Raw genomic sequence first — 20719 nt, forward strand, 5'->3', positions numbered from 1 at the left:
GAAGCTTATTTTGAGCACCTGTAACTGCCGAGCGTTGTACTAAACACTTAACGCGCATTTAGCTTCCTTAAATCTCCAGCCATCCGTGGAAGATTCTATTTTTCTTTTCCTGGAGGAAACAGATTTAGAAGAATGAAGTGTCTTGCCGGGAGTCACAAACTCTGGAGCCTTTGCCTTCAATCCCTATACTTTACTACCGTTCAAAAAGGGCTCCGGAAATTCAGAAGAAAGGTTATTACTCGAAACACAGACCAGGTTTGAATCCGTGTCAGCTTCGTGAATGAAAAATGGAGACAATAATCTGTACCCTTCTTTGGAATGATCGTATTAGTTGATTTGTATGACATTTATGAAACACTGTATGAATAAGCAATTAGAATCGATAAAATATTTTTTATACAAAGCCTGCTTTCGTCATACAGTACGTTCGAATGTTTTAACCCTCTTTTTAAAACAGTCTCATCTGTAGAATGCAAACTTCTTTTTTAAAAATAAATTTATTACTTATTTATTTTTGGCTGCGGTGAGTCTTCGTTGCTGTGCATGGGCTTTCTCTAGTTGCGGCGAGCGGGGGCTACTCTTGGTTGCGGTGCGCAGGCTTCTCACTGCGGTGGCTTCTCTTGTTGCGGAGCGTGGGCTCTAGGCACGCGGGCTTCGGTAGTTGTGGCACGTGGGCTCAGTAGTTGTGGCTCGCGCGTTCTAGAGCGCAGGCTCAGTAGTCGTGCTGCACGGGCTTAGTTGGTCCGAGGCATGTGGGATCTTCCCGGACCAGGGCTCGAACCCGTGTCCCCTGCATTGGCGGGCGGATTCTTAACCACTGCACCACCAGGGAAGTCCCTATAAAATGCAAACTTTAATAACAGTTTTAGTCAGTTTTTGGAATCTTTTGTATAATTTAACTCTCAATTTCGGTGTAGTACCTTTTCTTAAATTGAGGAAATATACAGTGTATCTGACAAAATCTTGTTTCTATTCAAAATGTTTTTACCACAACTGTATTGTTAGCATCCTTGCAAGGCTACTAAAATTCCTCTATTTTAAAAACAAATGAAAACCTCTTCATGAGGCTACATGTTCTGTTTGCTAGTTTTTTAATACGCAACTTTACCTCTTTTTCCCTCTTTTTAGGAACACCATCTTCAGCGGGCTATCTCGGCACAGCAGGTGTATGGCGAGAAGAGGGACAACATGGTCATTCCAGTCCCGGAGGCAGAAAGCAACATCGCTTACTATGAGTCCATTTACCCCGGGGAGTTCAGGATGCCAAAGCAGCTCATTCACATACAGCGTAAGTAATTCCTCTTCTGGTAACTGTACTGTGCATTCTCTTCTTCTGTAACTCTCGGCAGGTTTTTATCAGTTCGGGGCCATTTTCAGTACCCACTTCACTGACCAGAATCAGCTTGAGAGTTATTAGAGCCCATTTTCACCTTTTATAATTGTGCTTGAGCTCTCTGCCTGACAGAAAAGATAGCATTTTCATCCCAGATTTTTAGCTTCATCTCAATATGGGACCTTATGCTACTGTAGATGAGTAGGATAAAGAATATACCTTAGATGTAGAGATCATTTTCTTACTCTTCAGAAATAGTAATGTTAATTGCCTTAAAGAATTTCTTAATAGAAGTCAGAGGTCAGCAAACCTTTTCTGTAAGTATTTCAGGCTTTGCGGGTCATTCAGTCTCTGTCACAGCTATTTTACTCTGTGTTCCAATAAAACTGTATTGACTAAAACAGATGGCAACCCAGTATTGGCCTACGGACTGTAGTCTGCCAACCCCGTCTGTGTTTCTACTAATATTTTTCGTTTTTTTCTTTTTTGGCCGAGCTGCGCGGCTTGTGGGATCTTAGTTCCCTAACCAGGGATCAAACCTAGACCCTTGGCAGTGAAAGTGCTGAGTCCTTACCACCTGACTGCCAGAGAATTCCCCTAATTTTTATAAATATAGCATTTTTAATTGGTAACTTGTCTCACTTGGTACTGATAGGCTCTTCATTGGAAATGATGCTTTGATAGCTAATCACATATGATGATGAACAGCTGAGAGCTTGTAGACTTAGGCAAATATATTTCATTCACTCAGTCCCCACATAGTGGACAACTTAAACAGATAATTGAAAGGTTACTAAGGTAAAATTGCTACAGCTTTCATTGTGGTCTTGCTGACCTTTATGATCAAGAGGTTTTTCCAGGGGCCTGTTTCAGCTTTTTCTCAGGACAATATAAATCTGTTTTGTTTTTATTGTTCTTTCTACGGACATAGAGAAACTAGCTTTAACCAGTTTCCAGCTTATTAACTACTTTTCTGACTCATTTAACCTCTCTCCAGATGATCTAGTTCCTGTCCTGGATTCTAAGCATTTTTTTTTTAACTATTTCTTGAATATGAAAACTAAAAGTAGACGTAATGCCTGTATTGACTCTTATCAGTTCTGTATTGGCATTTGATAGTTTTAACTTGTAATGTTTTTTCATCTTTACCTCTGACTTGTACCTAATCTTCCTGACTTCCTTTAGAAAAAAAAGAAAATTTTCCAATTTATTAAAGGCTACTTTGAAGTGAACCAAACAAGCAGCATGTGTTTTCTTGCCCACTCACATGTTTAATAACATGTCAGACACAGACATTCTAAACAATTTTGACCAATATTAGGACCTAAAAATTAGTTCTCTGGAAAATCATGTCAGTGTGAAAGTACCAGAACTGATCCTTCCTCTACACGTGAACTAGAGCCACACTGCATTCCACAGCCACAGGCTGTATTATCTCACGAATACAGGCTTTTAGGTTAAAGCAGCACTGAGCAAGGTAAAATTACATTAATCAATTTACATTATCATTACTATCAGAAAAAAAAATTTGAATGCATGTTTTACAAATAGTTGCTTATTGATGACCAAAATTCACAAACCACATTTTATTCGTAGCTCATGGATTAAATTGTGGTCAGAAGAGTCAAAAGGGACTATCTTTAAAAAGGAATTGACTTTGCTGACATTGTAATCAAATAATAGTAATAAAATGGGAGCAGAATTGTAAATTATTTGGGGAAAAATTTTTTTGCATCGGTACAAATTTGGAAAGATGTATTACATTGGAATGTTAATAAAGACAGCTAAATTAGTGTTAGCTGCCTTTGGATTTCTTTTAACATTTTGTCTTGGATGACTATAGATTCACAGAACATGTGAAGCCTTGTATAATCACCACCACAATTAAGATAATTGTACCATCACCCCAAGACTCCATCTTGTTGCTCCTTTAAATGCACCCCTAGCCCCTGGCAACCACTAGTCTGTTCTCCATCTCTGTAATTATGTTTGTTGATGAAGGTAACATAGATGAAATCATGCAGTATATATCCTTTTGAGACTGACTTTTTCCTCTTAGCATAGCCTCCTTGACGTTCATCCAAGCTGTTGCATGTATCAGTAGTCCTTCTTTCCTCTTGCTGAGCAGTCTTCCGTGATCCATGTGCACTGCATGTTTCACTGCTCACCCACTGAAAGACATTTGGGTAGTTTCCAGATTTTAACTATTGATATTTCAAATAAAGCTGCTATGAGTGTTCATGTACAGATTTTTGAGTGAACATAAATTTTTATTTCTCTGGCTTAATTACCTTAAGAGTAGTTGCTGGGTCATACATTTTTAGTTTGACAAGAACGTCTACACTGTATCCCAGAGTGGAGGTACTGTTTTACATTATCATCAGCAGTGTGTGTGTGATCCAGTTTCTCCTGTATCCTTGCCAGCATTTGAGGTTATCACTTTTTAATTTTAGCCATTCTAATAGGTGTGCAGTGATATCTCATTGTACTTTTTTTTTTTTTGCGGTACGCGGGCCTCTCACTGTTGTGGCCTCTCCCATTGTGGAGCACAGGCTCCGGACACGCAGGCTCAGCGGCCATGGCTCACGGGCCCAGCCGCTCCGCGGCATGTGGGATCTTCCCAGACCAGGGCACGAACTCGTGTCCCCTGCATCAGCAGGCGAACTCTCAACCACTGCGCCACCAGGGAAGCCCTCTCATTGTACTTTAAATTTGTGTTTCTCTAAATGGCTAACATGTTAAACGTCTTCTCATGTGTTTGCCATCTATATATCCTATTTGGTGAAATCATCGCACAGGTCTTTTGCCCATTTTCTAATTAGATTGTTTATTTTAATGTTGACTTTTGAGGATTTTGTTTTGTTTATATATTCTAGACACACGCCTTTGTCATATGTGATCTGGAAATATTTTCTCCCAGTATATAATTTGTCTTTTCATTCTCTTAACAGATTTTCACAGAGCAGAAGTTTTTAATTTTGATGAGATCCATTTACCAATTTTCCTCTTACAGTTCATGATTTTGGTATCAACTCTAAGAATACTCTTTGTTTTGCCTGGGGTCCAAAGATTTTGTCCTATGACCTGTTCTGGAAGTTTCACAGTTTTACATTTTACATTTTTTTAAAATTTATTTATTTTAATTTATTTGTTTTTGGCTGCGTTGGGTCTTTGTTTAGTTGCAGCGAGCGGGGGCTACTCTTTGTCTACTTGCAGCGAGTGGGGGCTACTCTTCGTTGCGGTGCACAGGCTTCTCACTGCGGTGGCTTCTCTTGTTGTGGAGCATGGGCTCTAGGTGTGCGGGCTTCAGTAGTTGCGGCACGTGGGCTCAGTGGTTGTGGCTCGTGGACTCTAGAGCACAGGCTCAGTAGTTGTGGCGCACGGGCTTAGTTGCTCCTCGGCATGTGGGATCTTCTCGGACCAGGGCTCGAACCCATGTCCCCTGCATTGGCAGGCGGATTCTTAACCACTGCACCACCAGGGAAGTCCCTTCCTTTTACGTTTAAGTATGTGATCAATTTTGAGTGTGAGGTTTAGGTCATGGTGTTCCCCCTGCCTCCATTCTGGGTATCTAATTGTTCCAGCACCATTTATTGAAAAAGTGATCCCTCCTCCATTGATTGCTTTTGCTTCTTGGCAAGAAATTAATTATGCATGTTGATGAGTCTCTATTTCTGGCTTCTGTTCATCCACTATTCCACTGATTTCTGTGTTTATCCCGAGACAGTACCACTGTCCTGATTACTGCAGCTCTATGATAATCCTTAACATCAGGGAGAGTACTTCCTCCTTTATTTTTCTCCTTCAAGATTGTTTTGGGTATTCTAGGGCTTTTCCCTGTAAATATTACAATAAGTTTGTATCTGCAAAGAAACCTGCTGAGGTTTTGATAGAAATTGCACTTAACCCTATAGATCATTGTAGGGAGAGCTGACATCTTTCCTGTGTTGAGTCTTCCAGCCCACGACCACTGTGTGACCCTCCAAGTATTTAGGTCTTCTTTGATTTCTTTTATAAAGTTGACACTTTTTAATTTTCATCATAGAGAGCCATGGTTTTTTAGTACTTTTTTTTAGATGTATACCTGTTTTCTTTGGAACAATTGAAAATGGTATTGCACTTTTGATTTTGGTTTCCACTTTTTCATTGTATACAGAAATGCAGCTTAATTGTATGTTGAGCTTATGTCCTGTGGCCTTAACTGAAATTACATATTAGTTCTTGGAGATGTTTGCAGATTCTTTGGGATTTTCTGAATGGAAAATCATGTCGTAGTCTGCAAATAGAAATGGTTTTGTTTTTCCTTTCCAACCTGTATGTCTTTAATTGCTCTTTCTTGCCTTAGTATAGTGGTTAGAACTTGAATATGATTTTAAAATAAGAATGGTGAGAGCAGACATCCTTGCCTTGTTCCTGATCTTAGAGGGAAGGAATCTAGTCTTTCACCATTAAGTATTATGTCACCTGTAGGGTGGTTTCTTTTTGTAGTTGCTTCTATGAGATTGAGGAAGTTCCCCTGTATTCCTAGGGTACTGGCAGTTTGTATCATGACTGTTGCATTTGTCAAATGCTTTTTCTGCATCAATTGATAAGGCCATGTGATTTTTTTTTTCCTTCTTTAGCCTTTGATATGATAGGTTGTATTGGTTGGTTTTCAAATATTGAACCAGCCTTGCATACCGGGAATAAATCCCACTTGGCTGTGGTGTATTATTTTTTTCATACATTGTTGGGTGGGATTTTATTGAGGAGTTTTGCATCTAAATTCATGAAAGATATTGGCCGGTAGTCTTTTGTGTTTGTGTGTGTGTGCTCTGCCTTGTCAGGTTTTGGTATCAGGGTAATACTGGCCTCATAAAACAAGTTGGGAAGTGTTCCCTCTTATTTTCTGGAAGAAATTGTGTAAAATTGATGTTAATTCTTTAAAAATTGGTATTGGCTTTTAGTATACTACAATACACAAGAAAAGGCTAGTTATACTGTAAATTTCTGCAAAGTTAAAATTGAATCTTGAATGCCAGGTGGTCTAAGAAGTTGCTTATGAAGGGTACATTGCCTTGAATTATGTATGTAGACCGGTTCATTTCAATTCTCATAATTTCTATTTTGTAAAACTCTTAAACTAATTTACACAAACTGCTTCTTGGAGTTTTAAAGATGATAATTAGTATTGCCTAAAAAGTAATGATAAACACGTTTGAGAATTATTGCCTGTTATATTCTCCTTCCACCCCAGAGTTACAATGCATATTACTTATAGGCTCTGGGAATCGCGCAGTTAAAAAAGAAAGTTTCTTTTAACCCAGCATTTTCAAAATATATTCATTACATGTTATCTGTTAACATTTCATTGACCATTTATTTGGAAAATCTCAACGTTTTTCTTGTCTTTTAACAGGCTTAGGAAAGAGAGCATAATTTTCTCCTATCAGAGCTGTAAAGGCAGAAACCTGTATTAAAACCATCATCCCCTTCTTATAGTTCCAAACTGTGGTTACTTTTCTAAACTATTTCAGGGTGCTATTCAACATCTCCTGCTCCACAGGGTCTTAATGCTGTTTCTCTTTTGATTGGTGATCTGGAAGCCTTCTAGACTGTACAGCTAGGACTTCTCCTTTCCTATTCATACTGGCAGAAAGGACAAAAACAGTTCTGACCAGGATAGGCAGGAACAATTCTCTCTCCCCCTTCCCCTTTGCACTCGGGTCTCAAGGTTCTCTCCTGTTAATCCTCAAAGGAAATCTTTTTTTATCAGGCAGTCTTGGTGTATATTTGAATATGTATATATGTGTGTGTATAGATACAGATCTGTGCATTTCCGGTTCTGTCCACTGGTAGAGCCAAGAAGCAAAAAATACTCAGTAGCAATAAGCACACCTAGCACCTATTCCCTGATCTGTTCCCTGCTAAATAGGGCCAAGAATATGCAGAGAAATGGCTGATCCCAGGGCTGGGGCAGGGTAAGTACAAGATAAACCTGGAACATCTTGTTATGCCAGAAATTAAGAACTCACAAAAATGGCAGAGGCATATTCCACTGGCTAATTTAGGGACATTTTAAGCAGTGAAATAATTGGGTACAGTGAACGACTTATAAACATGGAAAAAGTAGGAATTCATTATCACCACACTGGTAATAAGCCGTGCTAAATGGGGGCTTGTTACTGTTACCAGAAGTGTAGTCTCGTGGTTTTACAGTACAGAACGTCAAGAGCTGAACGGTGCTGTGCGAAGAGACTGCTGGAGAATCATCTTCGCACTAAGTGCGACCGAGATTGAGCCACACGAGAATCGCCAGTGTGTGCCCTCTGTAAGGGGAAATTCTCATGAGGGTCAGGACATTTCCATGGCCTTAAACTCTCCCCACAAACTGCTCATTAGTTACGGCGGCAGGTGGGGGCGGCAGTTATACGGTGGGGTAATGGGGCAATACCTTGACTGGTGGTCACAGTTATCACCACTTATGAGAAACAGATGAACATCGTGTGCCTCTAGGTGTGAGACCCTGGGAAGGACTAAGAATAAAGTCAAGTGGTGTGGCAGCTAAGAGAGTATAACCTAATCACAGTGGGGAAAATCCCACAGACACAGAGTGAGCAACCTGCTAGTAGTGGGAATGGTAATACTCCTGAAACAGACATCATCAGTGTCCTAAAAGACAGCGAAAGGCTGTGGAAATGTTCCAAAGTAAAGGAGGCTAAAGAGACGTCAGGAAAAATAATACCTGATCCCAGAGTGGTCGTGTACTGTAGTGGGAAATGTTATGAATTATTGGATCAGCTGGCAAAAGTGGAATATAAAGTTGATGACTGTACTGTTATTATGTGGAAACACACTCTGAAGTATTTAGCAGGAAAGAGCCATTATGAAGGTAATTTACCCTCTGGTGGCTCAAAGTAGTGTGTGTGGGGTGTGTGCGGTGTGTGTGTGTGTATACACATGGAGGGGGAGAGGACACACACATGCAAGTGACAAAGCAAATGGAGTACAATTTTAACAGCAGGTGAATCTGGGTAAAGGATATGCAGGTGTCCCTTGTGCTGTTATTATTTGGAGGCTTTTATAAGTTTGAATTTATTTATAAATAAAAAGATTTTTAAAAAACAGATCTTTATAGAGCCTCCTTTTGTTTATTACCTCTCAGAACAGATGTGTCCTTTCTTTATGCCCTGAATCTGAAAGATTACATTTTCTCCTTCCCTTTCCCTATTATTCTTCTGGTTTTACTTTCTCACAGATAAAATCTATAGCATCAACCAACCGTGCAGATATAGCAGAACTTTATCTACAAAGGACTTCATATGTAGGATTTCAAATCTTTCAGATCTGGGATTCTCTGTTTACTGTCCCCAGGTACATTCTAGAAGTGACTCAGTAGTTTATAAATATAAAGAAGTTGAAGAATTTCATGATCTAGCTAGCCAGTGATCGCTTTTGTCTTCTTAGGTCCAAGCAAGGATGTCAAATACCTACCACTGCACAGTAAATACCACTATTATGATGGTCTTTTCTGCTGCCCAGAATTTATTCCAGGGTCTTTGCAAGTAGCTGTTACCAGTCATGGGGAGCTAGTGCTTGAGTGGAAACCTGTGTGCCCTCCCTGCTGTGGGAGGTTTCTCCTCAGCCTCGAATACTGTGCCTTCTTTTCCATCAGGAGTTCTATTCTGTTCCCAGTCTACGTTTTGTGCCATTTTGGGGACCTAAATACCCTTTCACTATTTGCTTCCTGTAATTTAAAAATGCTGCTTGGAGTTACGGACATACCTACCTATGCACACTTAGTATGAGCTGTAATATGGCATTTGTTACATAGACTTTTATATGCATTTCACCTTTACTACTGGACTCTAAGCACAGTGGTTTGTACCACTTTGTATCTCCTTTAAAATAATCTAATCAATTTACGTGTACTGTTGTGTTCTTTTTATTAGGTTTATTTTCTATAGAATTTTCTCCTCCATCTCTATAGAATACTGTATTTTGTTTACCCGTATACATATCTGGGTTTATCTCTAGCAGAATGTTTTAAACAGAGTCAGCTTCTACTGTATGTCTCCCATAGTTAACAATTATTGGCCAACTAGGGCTCACTGTAATTGGTAGAACTCAATTAGAAGAGGCAACTCATTTGCCTATTTCTCTTTAGACCTTGTTTTTTGCACTCAGTAACATGGCCCAGGAAATTTGAAGATATTCCTGTTTCTAGAACCATGATACATATGTTACATCTTTTTTTTTTTTTTTTTTTTTTTTTTTTTTTGGTGCGGTACGCGGGCCTCTCACTGTTGTGGCCTCTCCCATTGCGGAGCACAGGCTATGGACGCGCAGGCTCAGCGGCCATGGCTCACAGACCCAGCCGCTCCGCGGCATGTGGGATCTTCCCGGACCGGGGCACGAACCCATGTCCCCTGCATCGGCAGGCGGACTCTCTACCACTGCGCCACCAGGGAAGCCCCATATGTTTGTTACATCTTTATCAGCTGCAGCTGAGCTATCAGTTGGACATTTGGCTGAAGCCAAATTACACTTCAATCATTGGCTGTGGTTTTTTGGTCACATGAAATCCTAAAGTGAGTTTTTACATGTTAGCTTTTCTCTAGGGTTTTAATATTTTATATCTGAACAAGATTTGGTTCTCCTCATATTTGAAGGTCTTAGATGTGTTTGCATTAACTAAAGAAAAGCTTCTGGCACAGGCAAGAGCAGCCTCTCAGGTACTTGGTCACTTCAGTGGCGAAGACATAGAGCTCCCTAGGGCGGGAATCTTCCTTTCCCATCTCCTTAATTTGTTGCATGTGACTTGTCATTGATGATATAAGGTATGCCAGGAGTATGTCAAGTGTATCTTGATAATGCATAAGTAAGGTGATACTAGGTAGGCTTGTTTAGTTTTTATGAATAATTAAGCTTTGTAAATGTGATTTGCTCTAAAAGAAAAATAAATTTTATAGTGGAGGGTGCCAAAGCAATGTACGAACGAGACCCTACACACGTATAAAGTACACCCTTAAGTAGGCGGAACACTGATAGTTGGGCCCTGTCGGTTTGGCTTTCTGGATTATCTGGATCGCCCTCTTTAATAGAACTTTCAGTGATGATGGAAATGTTTTTATAGTCTGTAGCATCTGGTAACAGCAGTAACCACTAGCCACATGTAATACTTAGCACTTGAAATGTGGCTACTGAATTTTGCATTAAGTTAATTTAAATCTAATTGGTCATACGTGGCTAGTGGTTACTCCACAGATGTGGATTATTTTGGTTAGGGACAAAACAACAAGTGTGTTTAATCCAACAGTTGGTTTTTTTTGTTTTTTGGTTTTTTTTTTTTTGCGGTATGCGGGCCTCTCACTGTTGTGGCCTCTCCCGTTGCGGAGCACAGGCTCCGGACGCGCAGGCTCAGCGGCCATGGCTCACGGGCCCAGCCGCTCCACGGCATGTGGGATCTTCCCGGACCAGGGCACGAACCCGTGTCCCCTGCATTGGCAGGCGGACTCTCAACCACTGCGCCGCTAGGGAAGCCCATTAATCCAACAGTTTTAAACCACTTGGGAATCTCCAAAATCTCTGTTTACATTGCAACAGCAAACAGAATTAGATGGTGGAAAATCATTGAAGGGCTGATGGTGCAGGAAACATGGGTGCAGAGAGGGTAGCTTATAGAGATTTTTATGAAGGATCTGAATATTCATTTATTTTAATTAGGAATGTTACAGAAGTGTGATACAGGTCAAAATGAAAATGAAGCATAACGTTATAGTTGCACAAATATTCGTTGGGTTCCTATGGGCCAGATACTGTGTCAGTCTTGAAGCAGGGATGGCACATGTGGGGCAGGCAGGGTCCCCCTCCTTGTTCCTGTCACAGGTGTCACCACGCTGACTGCAGATGTTTTCAGGGTTTTTTCCCACTTGAATAGAGTCAATATCCAAATGCTTTTCAGTAGAGTACTGCGTGCAGAGTTGGTGTACAAGATGAACATGTTTACTGCCTCTGCACTGACGTACAGAGATGGATAAGACACAGTGCTTCCTCTCTGGGAGATCAAGCACATTCGAGTGCTTAACAAATAAGATTGTAAAGTAAAAAGGGGAGTGATCTAGAACAGGCTTTTTTTAAAAAAATTATTTATTTATTTAAATTTGGCTGCATTCGGCCTTTGTTGCTGTGTGCTGGCTTTCTCTAGTTGTGGCGAGCGGGGCTATTCTCTGTTGCGGTGCACGGGCTTCTCATTGCGGTGGCTTCTCTTGCTGCGGAGCACGGGCTCCAGGCGCGTGGGCTTCAGTAGTTGTGGCATGTGGGCTCAGTAGTTGTGGCGCACGGGCTTAGCTGCTCCGCGGCACATGGGATCTTCCGGGACCAGGGCTTGAACCCGTGTCCCCTGCATTGGCAGGCGGATTCTTAACCGCTGCGCCACGAGCGAAGTCCCTTCTTTCTTAAACTTTAAGTGTGGGAAGCTTAGATTGTTTGTGAGTCTGAAAACACAGTCTTTAAAAACTCTTTCCTGTTTCTTTAGAGATTGTCCAAACACCCGCGAGAGGCTTTGCCCGTGTGTTCACACAGTAAATGGTTGCTTGTGGTTTCTTCTGTCAGCTTTTAGTTTGGATGCTGAGCAGCCCGATTACGATTTGGATTCGGAAGATGAAGTCTTTGTGAATAAACTGAAGAAGAAAATGGACATCTGCCCACTGCAGTTTGAGGAGATGATTGACCGTCTAGAAAAAGGCAGTGGTCAGCAGGTACAGCTTCATTGTATATATATTAAGTGTGTGTATATGTCTATATAAATCTCTCTTCCATATGGAAACAGTGTAATGCTGGGGAGAGGGTAAGCAAGCAGGCTCCGGACAAGCATGAGTTCATGTCTTATCTCTGCCCGTTACTGGCCTGTGTAATATTCAGCATGTTTAAATTTCTCTGTGCCTCTCTTTCCCCATCTGTAAAATAGATGGATAAACATTGCAGGATTGTTGCAAAAATTAAATAATTTATATACAGCATCTAGCTCGTGGTCTGACATGTACAAGGTGCTCAGCATGTCTGTTGTTACTGCTGTTGTTTTGATTATTGTCATTTAAATTTGCAGGTACTTTTGAGCCTTTTATTTGTATTATGTGAAAATGACGTAATGATTTTACATTTAGCCAGTCAGCCTGCAGGAAGCCAAACTACTGCTGAAAGAAGACGATGAGTTAATTAGGGACGTTCACGAGCACTGGGTCAGACGGAGAAGAGACTGCCGAGGGCCGGCCCTCATCCCAGCAGTGAAACAAGAGAAGCGGGATGGCTCCAGCACAAATGACCCTTACGTGGCCTTTAGAAGACGTACCGAAAAAATGCAGACTCGAAAAGTAAGAGAACCTGGGGAAATTCTGTAGTAATGTTTTTGATGTAAGAAAATTTATTTATAATTATCAGTTATCTCAGTATCTCAAGGCTGTGTTTTAATTTGTGTTTAGACAGACTTTCTATATATTGTAATGAAAAATATTAATTTAAAATGTCAGCCTTAAAATTCATTAGAGTTATTAATGATATATTTTAATGTTAATCCATTAAAAACCATATTCAAAATTGATTTCCTGGTAATCCGTGTTCCATTTCAGTGTCTTTAAATTCTCATCTCACCCTTCAAATATATATATTCTTATATATCACTAGCTATACTCAGAATGCCAGTAGTCAGAAATGCTTATTGACATTAAACAAAGCGAATTCACATTTACAGAATCGTAAAAATGATGAAGCCTCTTACGAAAAAATGCTTAAGCTGCGTCGAGATCTGAGTCGGGCTGTTACTATTCTAGAGATGATAAAAAGAAGAGAAAAGAGTAAAAGGGAGCTATTGCACTTAACACTGGAAATTATGGAAAAGAGGTAAAGTATATTTTAATAGCATTAGCAGCGTGGTACCATTAGAATTTTGTGTAGAGTTAATTTATGTCCTAAGCAATTATCTGTAACTCCAGAAATATATTCTTTTAATAATAGAGACTACTGAAATGTGTGCTGTGGTATGCTTTGTATATTTTTACATACGTTCCTCTCTTTATTTTCACTTTTAAAGTGACTGGGTTCAGTAAAATTAAGTTATTAAGTTATGCCAGGTATTTACAATTTGGAATCATATTCTTTTGCCCTTACTTGAGTTGTGTGCAGGGCTGTGAGGGAGAGAACATTTGTCACTTCTAAAGCTTTTATTTTATTTACTAGATGGTACTGAATTTTTTCTTAACACTTAACTGAGCTTTTTAACAGGGAAGTATAAAAAGGGGAGAGGGCAAGGCCCATAATCTTAACACTCAGGTAATCCTTTAGCAGGGAGCACAGTGAAAACTTCAAGCCTCACTCCCCTATTTCGTAGTCCCTACTCCCAAAGAAAACCACTAATCAGTTTATTGTGATTCATTTCAGAAAAGTTAGTTGTATAGCACAGGCAACTCAAATTAGCAGAAAGTTCCTCCGCACCATTTTAGGCATGAATTTCAACATCTCCACCGAATCTTTCACCAAAATTGCTATGTTAAAATTTAAACCTTTGTTTTCTTTCCCACAGTTACCTATTAATGGTGCCAAGATAAAGCTATAAGCCAAAAAGCAAAAGAAAGAATAGGAATTATGTAATCTTTAGTTTTAATAAGCATTCAGCAAATAGTTTACCTGTAATGTTACCTTATAATATAATATAATATATATAATATAATATATATAATAAATATAATGTTACCTTATAATAGTTATAGCTCAGTTAGTTATTAGTTGTCACGAGGATGAGTACTTCCTGAACTAACTTTTTCAACTTCCTTTCTTTGCCATTTCAGGTATAGTCTGGGTGACTACAGTGGCGAGATCGTGTCTGAGGTCATGGCGCAGAGACAGCCCATGAAACCTGCTTACTCCATCCCCGTTGTCCCCCTCACCAACAGCGGCCAGTTCAAACACCAGGAAGCCATGGACGTGAAGGAGTTTAAAGCTAATAAGGTGATAAAAATTTCTGTGGGCGGTAGTAGCTGATAATGTTGAGTGGTATTTTATCACTAGATTCAGAGTGAAAAAGAAAAAATGTGTATATAAACTCTACCGTGAAAGCCAGCTTTTGGTTTAAGACTGGCCTTTAGATATAGCAGTAGAACTTGTAAAGAGAGATACCTTATAGTTTAATAATTAACTTTTCTTTAAAAACCGTAATGCCATAAACTGCATAAATCTTGGTATAAATATTTATGTCAGCCGTGATACCTGCCATAATCTTTTTCTTCCTAACAAATATCATTTCTGCCTCTGATCTTTCTTGCCTGTTGCCTGTACCTCAAATTCATACCTCTCCTAGCCTCTGCCCTCACCTGCCATACACATTTCTAACATGCACTGTGTTCATTGCTCTGTCACTCTTGCCTCTGTGTTTTATTCCCATGTTGTTTCCCTATATAATGATTTTATATCTTTATCCTCTAAAACTGCTCGCAATTCTCTCTCATTGTTTAGCTAGCAAGTCCTTACTACTCTTTATTTTTTTAATATCTCAGCATTATGGATTTATTTTTCACTATGTTAACAGTTATCTGAAGTTTGCTTTGTGTATATGTTTCATTATTACTTTCCCAATATTGATTTGTTAATTCTTTAGAATAAAGACTAGACATCCCTTTTTAAAAATGCTCCCCTAGAATTTTCATAGAAAACTAAGAAACAGATACAGGAGCTAGCAGTAAATACTAATTGTTGTTCAAGGATTTCAGCAGCTGGAGAACTTCTGTTCTCTTCTTTTACTTGATTATGATTATGTTTAGGTTGTAGAAACATATTCCTGTTTTCACAGAGACCAACCTCTAAGACTTTACAATAGAAGATGACAGAATGTTAAGGGTCTTGTATCTCTTATGAGTGGGAATGCCTTCATTTTAGCAGTAAACTTATTTTTAAAACTCCCCCCAAACTTTCAGTTTGTTGAACATGGTTTCTAGTGTGTAATTCATGACTGTATTGCAGCAAGATAAGGCCGAGCTTATCCGACCTAAGCGTAAATATGAAAAGAAGCCCAAAGTCTTACCTTCGTCTGCTGCCGCCACTCCTCAGCAGGCCGGCCCCGCCGCGCTGCCTGGCTTCAGCGCTAAAGACCTGAACCAGTATGACTTTCCCAGCTCGGACGAAGAGCCTCTCTCCCAGGTCAGTGTAAGCATTTCTGATTTCTCATGAACACACACGAGGAATGTGGGAAGGCACGTGTTCTGACGCACTTCCTTTTATTTAAAGGTTCTGTCTGGCTCTTCGGAAGCTGAGGAAGAGAATGACCCCGATGGTCCTTTTGCTTTCCGTAGGAAGGCAGGCTGTCAGTACTATGCTGTAAGTTTCGGGTTCTCTTTTTAAGTAACAGACTGTTCACCTGGAGCTGACAAAAAAAATAATCCAGATTTTTCTTTTTAAGCCTCACTTAGACCAAACTGGCAACTGGCCTTGGACTAGTCCTAGCGACGGAGGATTAGGGGATGTGCGATACCGCTACTGCTTGACCACCCTGACCGTGCCCCAGAGGTGTATCGGATTTGCACGAAGACGGGTTGGGCGCGGTGGAAGGTAAGGCGCTTCTGTGTTCCTAGCAGAGGGATGTTTTAGATGGTGGGCAATGGGATCTAAAGCTTAAAGTGAGGTGGTCCTTCTAAAGAGCTCGTTTTGTTCCTGTCTGCTATTCTTAACTGATTTTTTTGACTGAGATACTTCACCACTTTGTTAGCTGTTTCTTATACAACCGTAGCTTTTAATGCATAACTAATGGTTCCCTAATGGATCTGCTTTTCTTCCCAAGATTGAAAGCCTCCGAGATAGATGAAGGCAAGTGTAAATCAGGATTACAAAAAATCGTTTTAGGAGTTCTGAGAGATATTGAGAAAAAGGATTAAATAAGCTCAGAAGTGTCATATAACTGGTACACTGAGTTAACTCGCCAGTGGGAAGGCTCCAGGGCCCATGCAGGACCTGATCTTTGTTTAGACCTGATAGAGCCCTTCATACTCTGGGTGCCTTTATGTGTGAAGTTGTGTGTGGGAGGGGGGAGGAGTTGCAGAACACATGAAAGGGAAGGAAAAGAAAGGCACTCGTATAATATTAGTGAAAAAAAATTAAAAGGCAAAACAGGTAAATCATCAAGGTGCTTTGAGGAAGAAAGCTAAGGGTATAATTTACAGTCAGTTAATGACTTATACACATTTCTTTCATTTTTGAATCTTTTTTTGTTTGTTTTTTGGTTTTTTTTTTTTTGCGGTACGCGGGCCTCTCACGGTTGTGGCCTCTCCCGTTGCGGAGCACAGGCTCTGGACGCGCAGGCTCAGCGGCCATGGCTCACGGGCCCAGCTGCTCTGCGGCATGTGGGATCTTCCCGGACCGGGGCACAAACCCGCATCCCCTGCATTGGCAGGTGGACTCAACCACTGCGCCACCAGGGAAGCTCTCATTTTTGAATCTTGAGTGCAGTTATTATCACTTCACCGTTAGTTTAGAATTATCCAGTCACTAAAATACATTTTATTAAGTGCTTTTTCAACCCCATCATTATGTTGACATCATAGTAGTGAAAATTCTCTACATTGGCTATATTTTATTTGATACTAACATGAGTCAGTGTTAACATCCTAAGATGGAATCATTTATAAGGTTTATATAAATAAAATGAAAATATATCCTCTCGAGTGGTAGCTTCAAATATTTTGTCTATAAAAAATTTTAATAGTGTAAAATATCCAAAGATCACATACCTTGTACTGCTTTTCTCCTACCCACCCCCTCCAAAAAAAAAAAATGAAGTTTTTGCTTAAATAAAGAACAGATATGTTAGCAATATTTCATGAATGTTTTGGTGCTTTATAATGGAAGTGAAAAATCAAATTCGCTTGTATGCAGTAAAGGCAAATGTAGAACTGTTAGAAGACGCTAGCTGTGTAAGATGGGTAGTGTACCTTATTCTTTAAGGCGGATTACTTTCTTCTTTAATCGAATCATTATAAAGTGAAAGAAGCTTAACAGAAATGAGATTTTAGCCCATAGAGCCAAATAACGAAATAATCAAATTTATAGCTCTTAAATATTCAGTATGAGGTGGCTTTGGGGGACTTGGGGGAGTAGCTGTTTTACATGTCTGTTTGTGCCTTATTTTTAACAGGGTCTTACTGGACAGAGCTCACTCGGACTATGACAGCATGTTTCGCCATCTGGATTTGGAAATGCTTTCCTCACCACAACATTCTCCAGTCAATCAGATTGCCAATACCTCAGAAACAAATACCTCGGACAAATCTTTCTCTAAAGACCTCAGTCAGATACTAGTCAATATCAAATCATGTAGATGGCGGCATTTTAGGCCTCGGACACCATCCCTACGTGACAGTGACAGTGATGGAGTCTCCTGTAGAAAATGGTATCGGAGTGTAAGTCGAACAGGAGCAGCACAGCCCGGGACCCAGACATGCAGCGCCTCTGCGCAGAGTAAAAGCGGCAGTGGCTCAGCGCACTTTGGTATGTTCATTCGTTACGACGTGCGTTTCTGTAGAAGCACCGGGTTCATCAGTTTTTGGAATATGTGGTCTATTATACTTACAGCTAAAAGTCCTTTTCTCTTAAAATAGAACTTTTTAAAAATCAAGGTTTAAGTATTTATTTGAGTCCTGATTGTACGTGTGTCTTCATTTAAACATTTCCACATACGTAAGATGTTTACTGCTATTTAATATATGACATTTGTTTCCTGGATATACTTTGTGAACTGCCAACCAAGACCCAACTATTATGTTTCAAATAATAAAAAAGAGAAAATGGACCATAAGTTGATAGTGTTTTATATTTGGACACTTTTCTGGTCTTTTACTTAGACTGCTTTAAAGTAAGCCAGCAAGTCGATAGATAATACAAGTTTTCTGTGCTTACACATTCATTCAGAATAACTTGTAAGAGGGAAGCTAATTTTTCAAAGAACAACGTTTGTGTAAGGATTATTTTAATAATTTTGGAAACATTTTCAGGTAATACCTACTTTAGCATTAGGCCTACATTGTGAAATGTGTCTAAAATAAATGCCATCTACTTAAAATATTCTTCAAAGTTTAGTTTTCTGTTTTAAAGCAAATATCTGTTGTTTGAGGCTTGTAGATTACAGAAATTCACTGTTAAAATTGTCATACAGATTTTTATAAAGATGTTTATTCTGTCCCCCTAATTATCTGGTAAGGCTACAGTTAAACCTAATAAATATGAAAATGTGCTTCTTATTCTTGAAGACCTTCAGAAAAGGTTCCATAAACTAATTTACTTTGTGGTTAGAAATAAAGTACTTCTGCGGAGCGGAAGTCGTTCAGCTCATAAGAAAAATAATAACATTTCAGAAATCAAGTAGAAGATAATCTAACTTAGTCTGAGGCCTACCTAACAGATTATTTATAATCCCATTAATTTCAGAGTCTATATCATGAAGAGTCAGTTTCTCTCTGCTTTTATAGTCTTAAAAATCAAAATGAAGAATTTTTCAGTATGAAGGAGGACATATATTGGTGTGAGTGTAGAGATTTTAATAGTATAAACTTGTAATATGTTTCCCTGATAAAGATTTTTCAGTTGTTTAAAATTCTTTTGAGACTAGACGTAGAAAATAGGCTTGTTCTGTCAATTCCTCGTCTTCTCCACCTCTTAAAATAAAGTCATATAACTATCCTAAGGCTCTTACAGTGATTTTTTTTAATGTAAATTGTTTGCCGTACTACCTAAGGAAGCGTTGATACTGTAAAACTACTTGATTTGTGTTCGCCGAAGCATATTAAAAGGTGAACATGGAACAGTAGTATTACCAAAAGTATAGCTGAAAAAAATCTTTAATAACCGTATAATTTTCTTTTTAATCATTTCCTTCCCCTGTATATGTGATAAAATTAAATGGGTTTATCAATTTTTTCCTGTTGCATCTAATTGTTTTCAATTTTCCCTTAAATTTTACTAGATCTTCCTGTATAGTTAGAGAACAGATACCTGCAGGTTGCTTTAGGGTAGTGCTTCATTCTTTCATGTTTGTGGATATTCCAGAAACCTAAAGCTTTTCTCTTTGTGCTCTATAAAGTATGTAACAGTGGACTCATATCATGTGTAGCTTTAACTTAAGGGAATTCAGCTATAGGCCCCTGGGGAAAAAATTAAAATTTTAGCAGTTCAGATATTATACAGGATTCTAAATAGAGTTGAACTAAAAGAGTGAGCCACGCTGGGAGCAGGAGAAGTGAGTCTATTACTGTTCCTCTTGCAGCGTCAGTGCCTGCATTGCTGCCTCGCTCTGTTAAGCATCTCATCTTGTCGATGTAATTGTAGTTTTAAAGATTTTTTTTTTCATTTGGTGTAGCCCCCAGATACAAACCAAACTGCTCCGTCTGGCATTCAGCCACAGAAACTCTGATCTAGCGTGATGCCAAAGGAAACGCGGCTGTGTCGGGCTTGTTGAAAGGAGGAGATGGACCCGTCGTGGTACACGCTAAAGGAATTTTTAAGGCTTAATTTTTACCACACTGACTTTAGAACTTAACCAGTCATTATATGACCTACGAGTCAGCTGATATACTTGCCTGCCGCCTAAGCCAAATATGTGGGTTTTGATTTAGCCATTTTTGATTATTCTATCATTGTTTTAAATATTAATATTTATGTGTATGCTGTGACATAGTGATGCCCTCTGGACTGATTGTCCCTTTTCTAAATAAGCCTCTCTAAGGGCCTGTTCTCACTTTGAAATAGGAAATTCGAATGAGGCCGTCAGGAGCCATGTTTTTGGTAAAGGCCTGAGTTCTAACACGCCAGCTTTCGTAGCCTCTGTGTCAGCTGCTGCTTGGAGTCTTTTTTGCTTGCTTCCCTGTCTTGACCATTTTGCAGAGTTGTGCAGTCAGACCAGTAGCCTGGTTAGTCAGTGCTAGAGTGCTTGGGCCTCTGGGTACTGTACAGCAGAATGTCACAGTGTTAGAATTTTTAGGACTGGATTTTAGTACGTAAGGATAAATTGTGTATTTTAAATAATCTTTAGTTAATATGTGATTTGGACAGTTTCCAAATACATTTTTCTATTTTTTTTTATCTACAAAAATATCTTTGGGGAATTCCCAGGCAGTTCAGTAGTTAGGACTTTGCACTCTCTCCCTGCCGAGGGCCCGGGTTCAATCCCTGCTCGGGGAAGTTAAATCCCACAAGCTGGGCAGTGCAGCCAAAAGAGAAAAGAAAAAAAAAAACTTTATTAAAAAAATCTTTGAAAGCTTAGTGTTTGTTCAGTGACTAAGTATTCATTTGCATGTGTTTGAGGGGATATCAGATTCAGAATTAATATCTTTTTTCATAATTAGGAAGGACTCTGTAATTCAGAAAGACTGAAAA

The 20719-nt window shown here is 39.4% G+C and overlaps 1 protein-coding gene and 1 long non-coding RNA gene across 5 annotated transcripts in view; one reads left to right on the plus strand and one right to left on the minus strand.

The window, feature by feature from the left end:
- Nucleotides 1–20719, plus strand: part of EPC1 (enhancer of polycomb 1) — a 95038-nt gene that overhangs the window by 64242 nt on the left and 10077 nt on the right. For all 4 annotated transcript variants that reach the window (XM_027121988.1, XM_027121987.1, XM_027121986.1 and 1 more), the window contains exons 2-10: nt 1129–1288; nt 11927–12072; nt 12478–12684; nt 13062–13210; nt 14155–14314; nt 15323–15499; nt 15587–15676; nt 15759–15907; nt 17487–17839. In XM_027121988.1, the coding sequence (XP_026977789.1) occupies nt 1129–1288; nt 11927–12072; nt 12478–12684; nt 13062–13210; nt 14155–14314; nt 15323–15499; nt 15587–15676; nt 15759–15907; nt 17487–17839 (1591 nt within the window). The remainder of the gene's footprint in view (nt 1–1128; nt 1289–11926; nt 12073–12477; nt 12685–13061; nt 13211–14154; nt 14315–15322; nt 15500–15586; nt 15677–15758; nt 15908–17486; nt 17840–20719) is intronic.
- Nucleotides 6019–19842, minus strand: LOC113628401 (uncharacterized). Its single transcript, XR_003436045.1, has 3 exons — nt 19832–19842; nt 11819–11821; nt 6019–7342 (listed from the first exon to the last, which is right to left on the minus strand). It is a non-coding gene; the product is annotated as an uncharacterized LOC113628401 (long non-coding RNA).

Source organism: Aethalodelphis obliquidens, unplaced genomic scaffold, assembly GCF_003676395.1.
Source record: "Aethalodelphis obliquidens isolate GAN/ISIS:26980383/991018 unplaced genomic scaffold, ASM367639v1 scaffold23, whole genome shotgun sequence".
Lineage (NCBI taxonomy): Eukaryota > Metazoa > Chordata > Mammalia > Artiodactyla > Delphinidae > Aethalodelphis > Aethalodelphis obliquidens.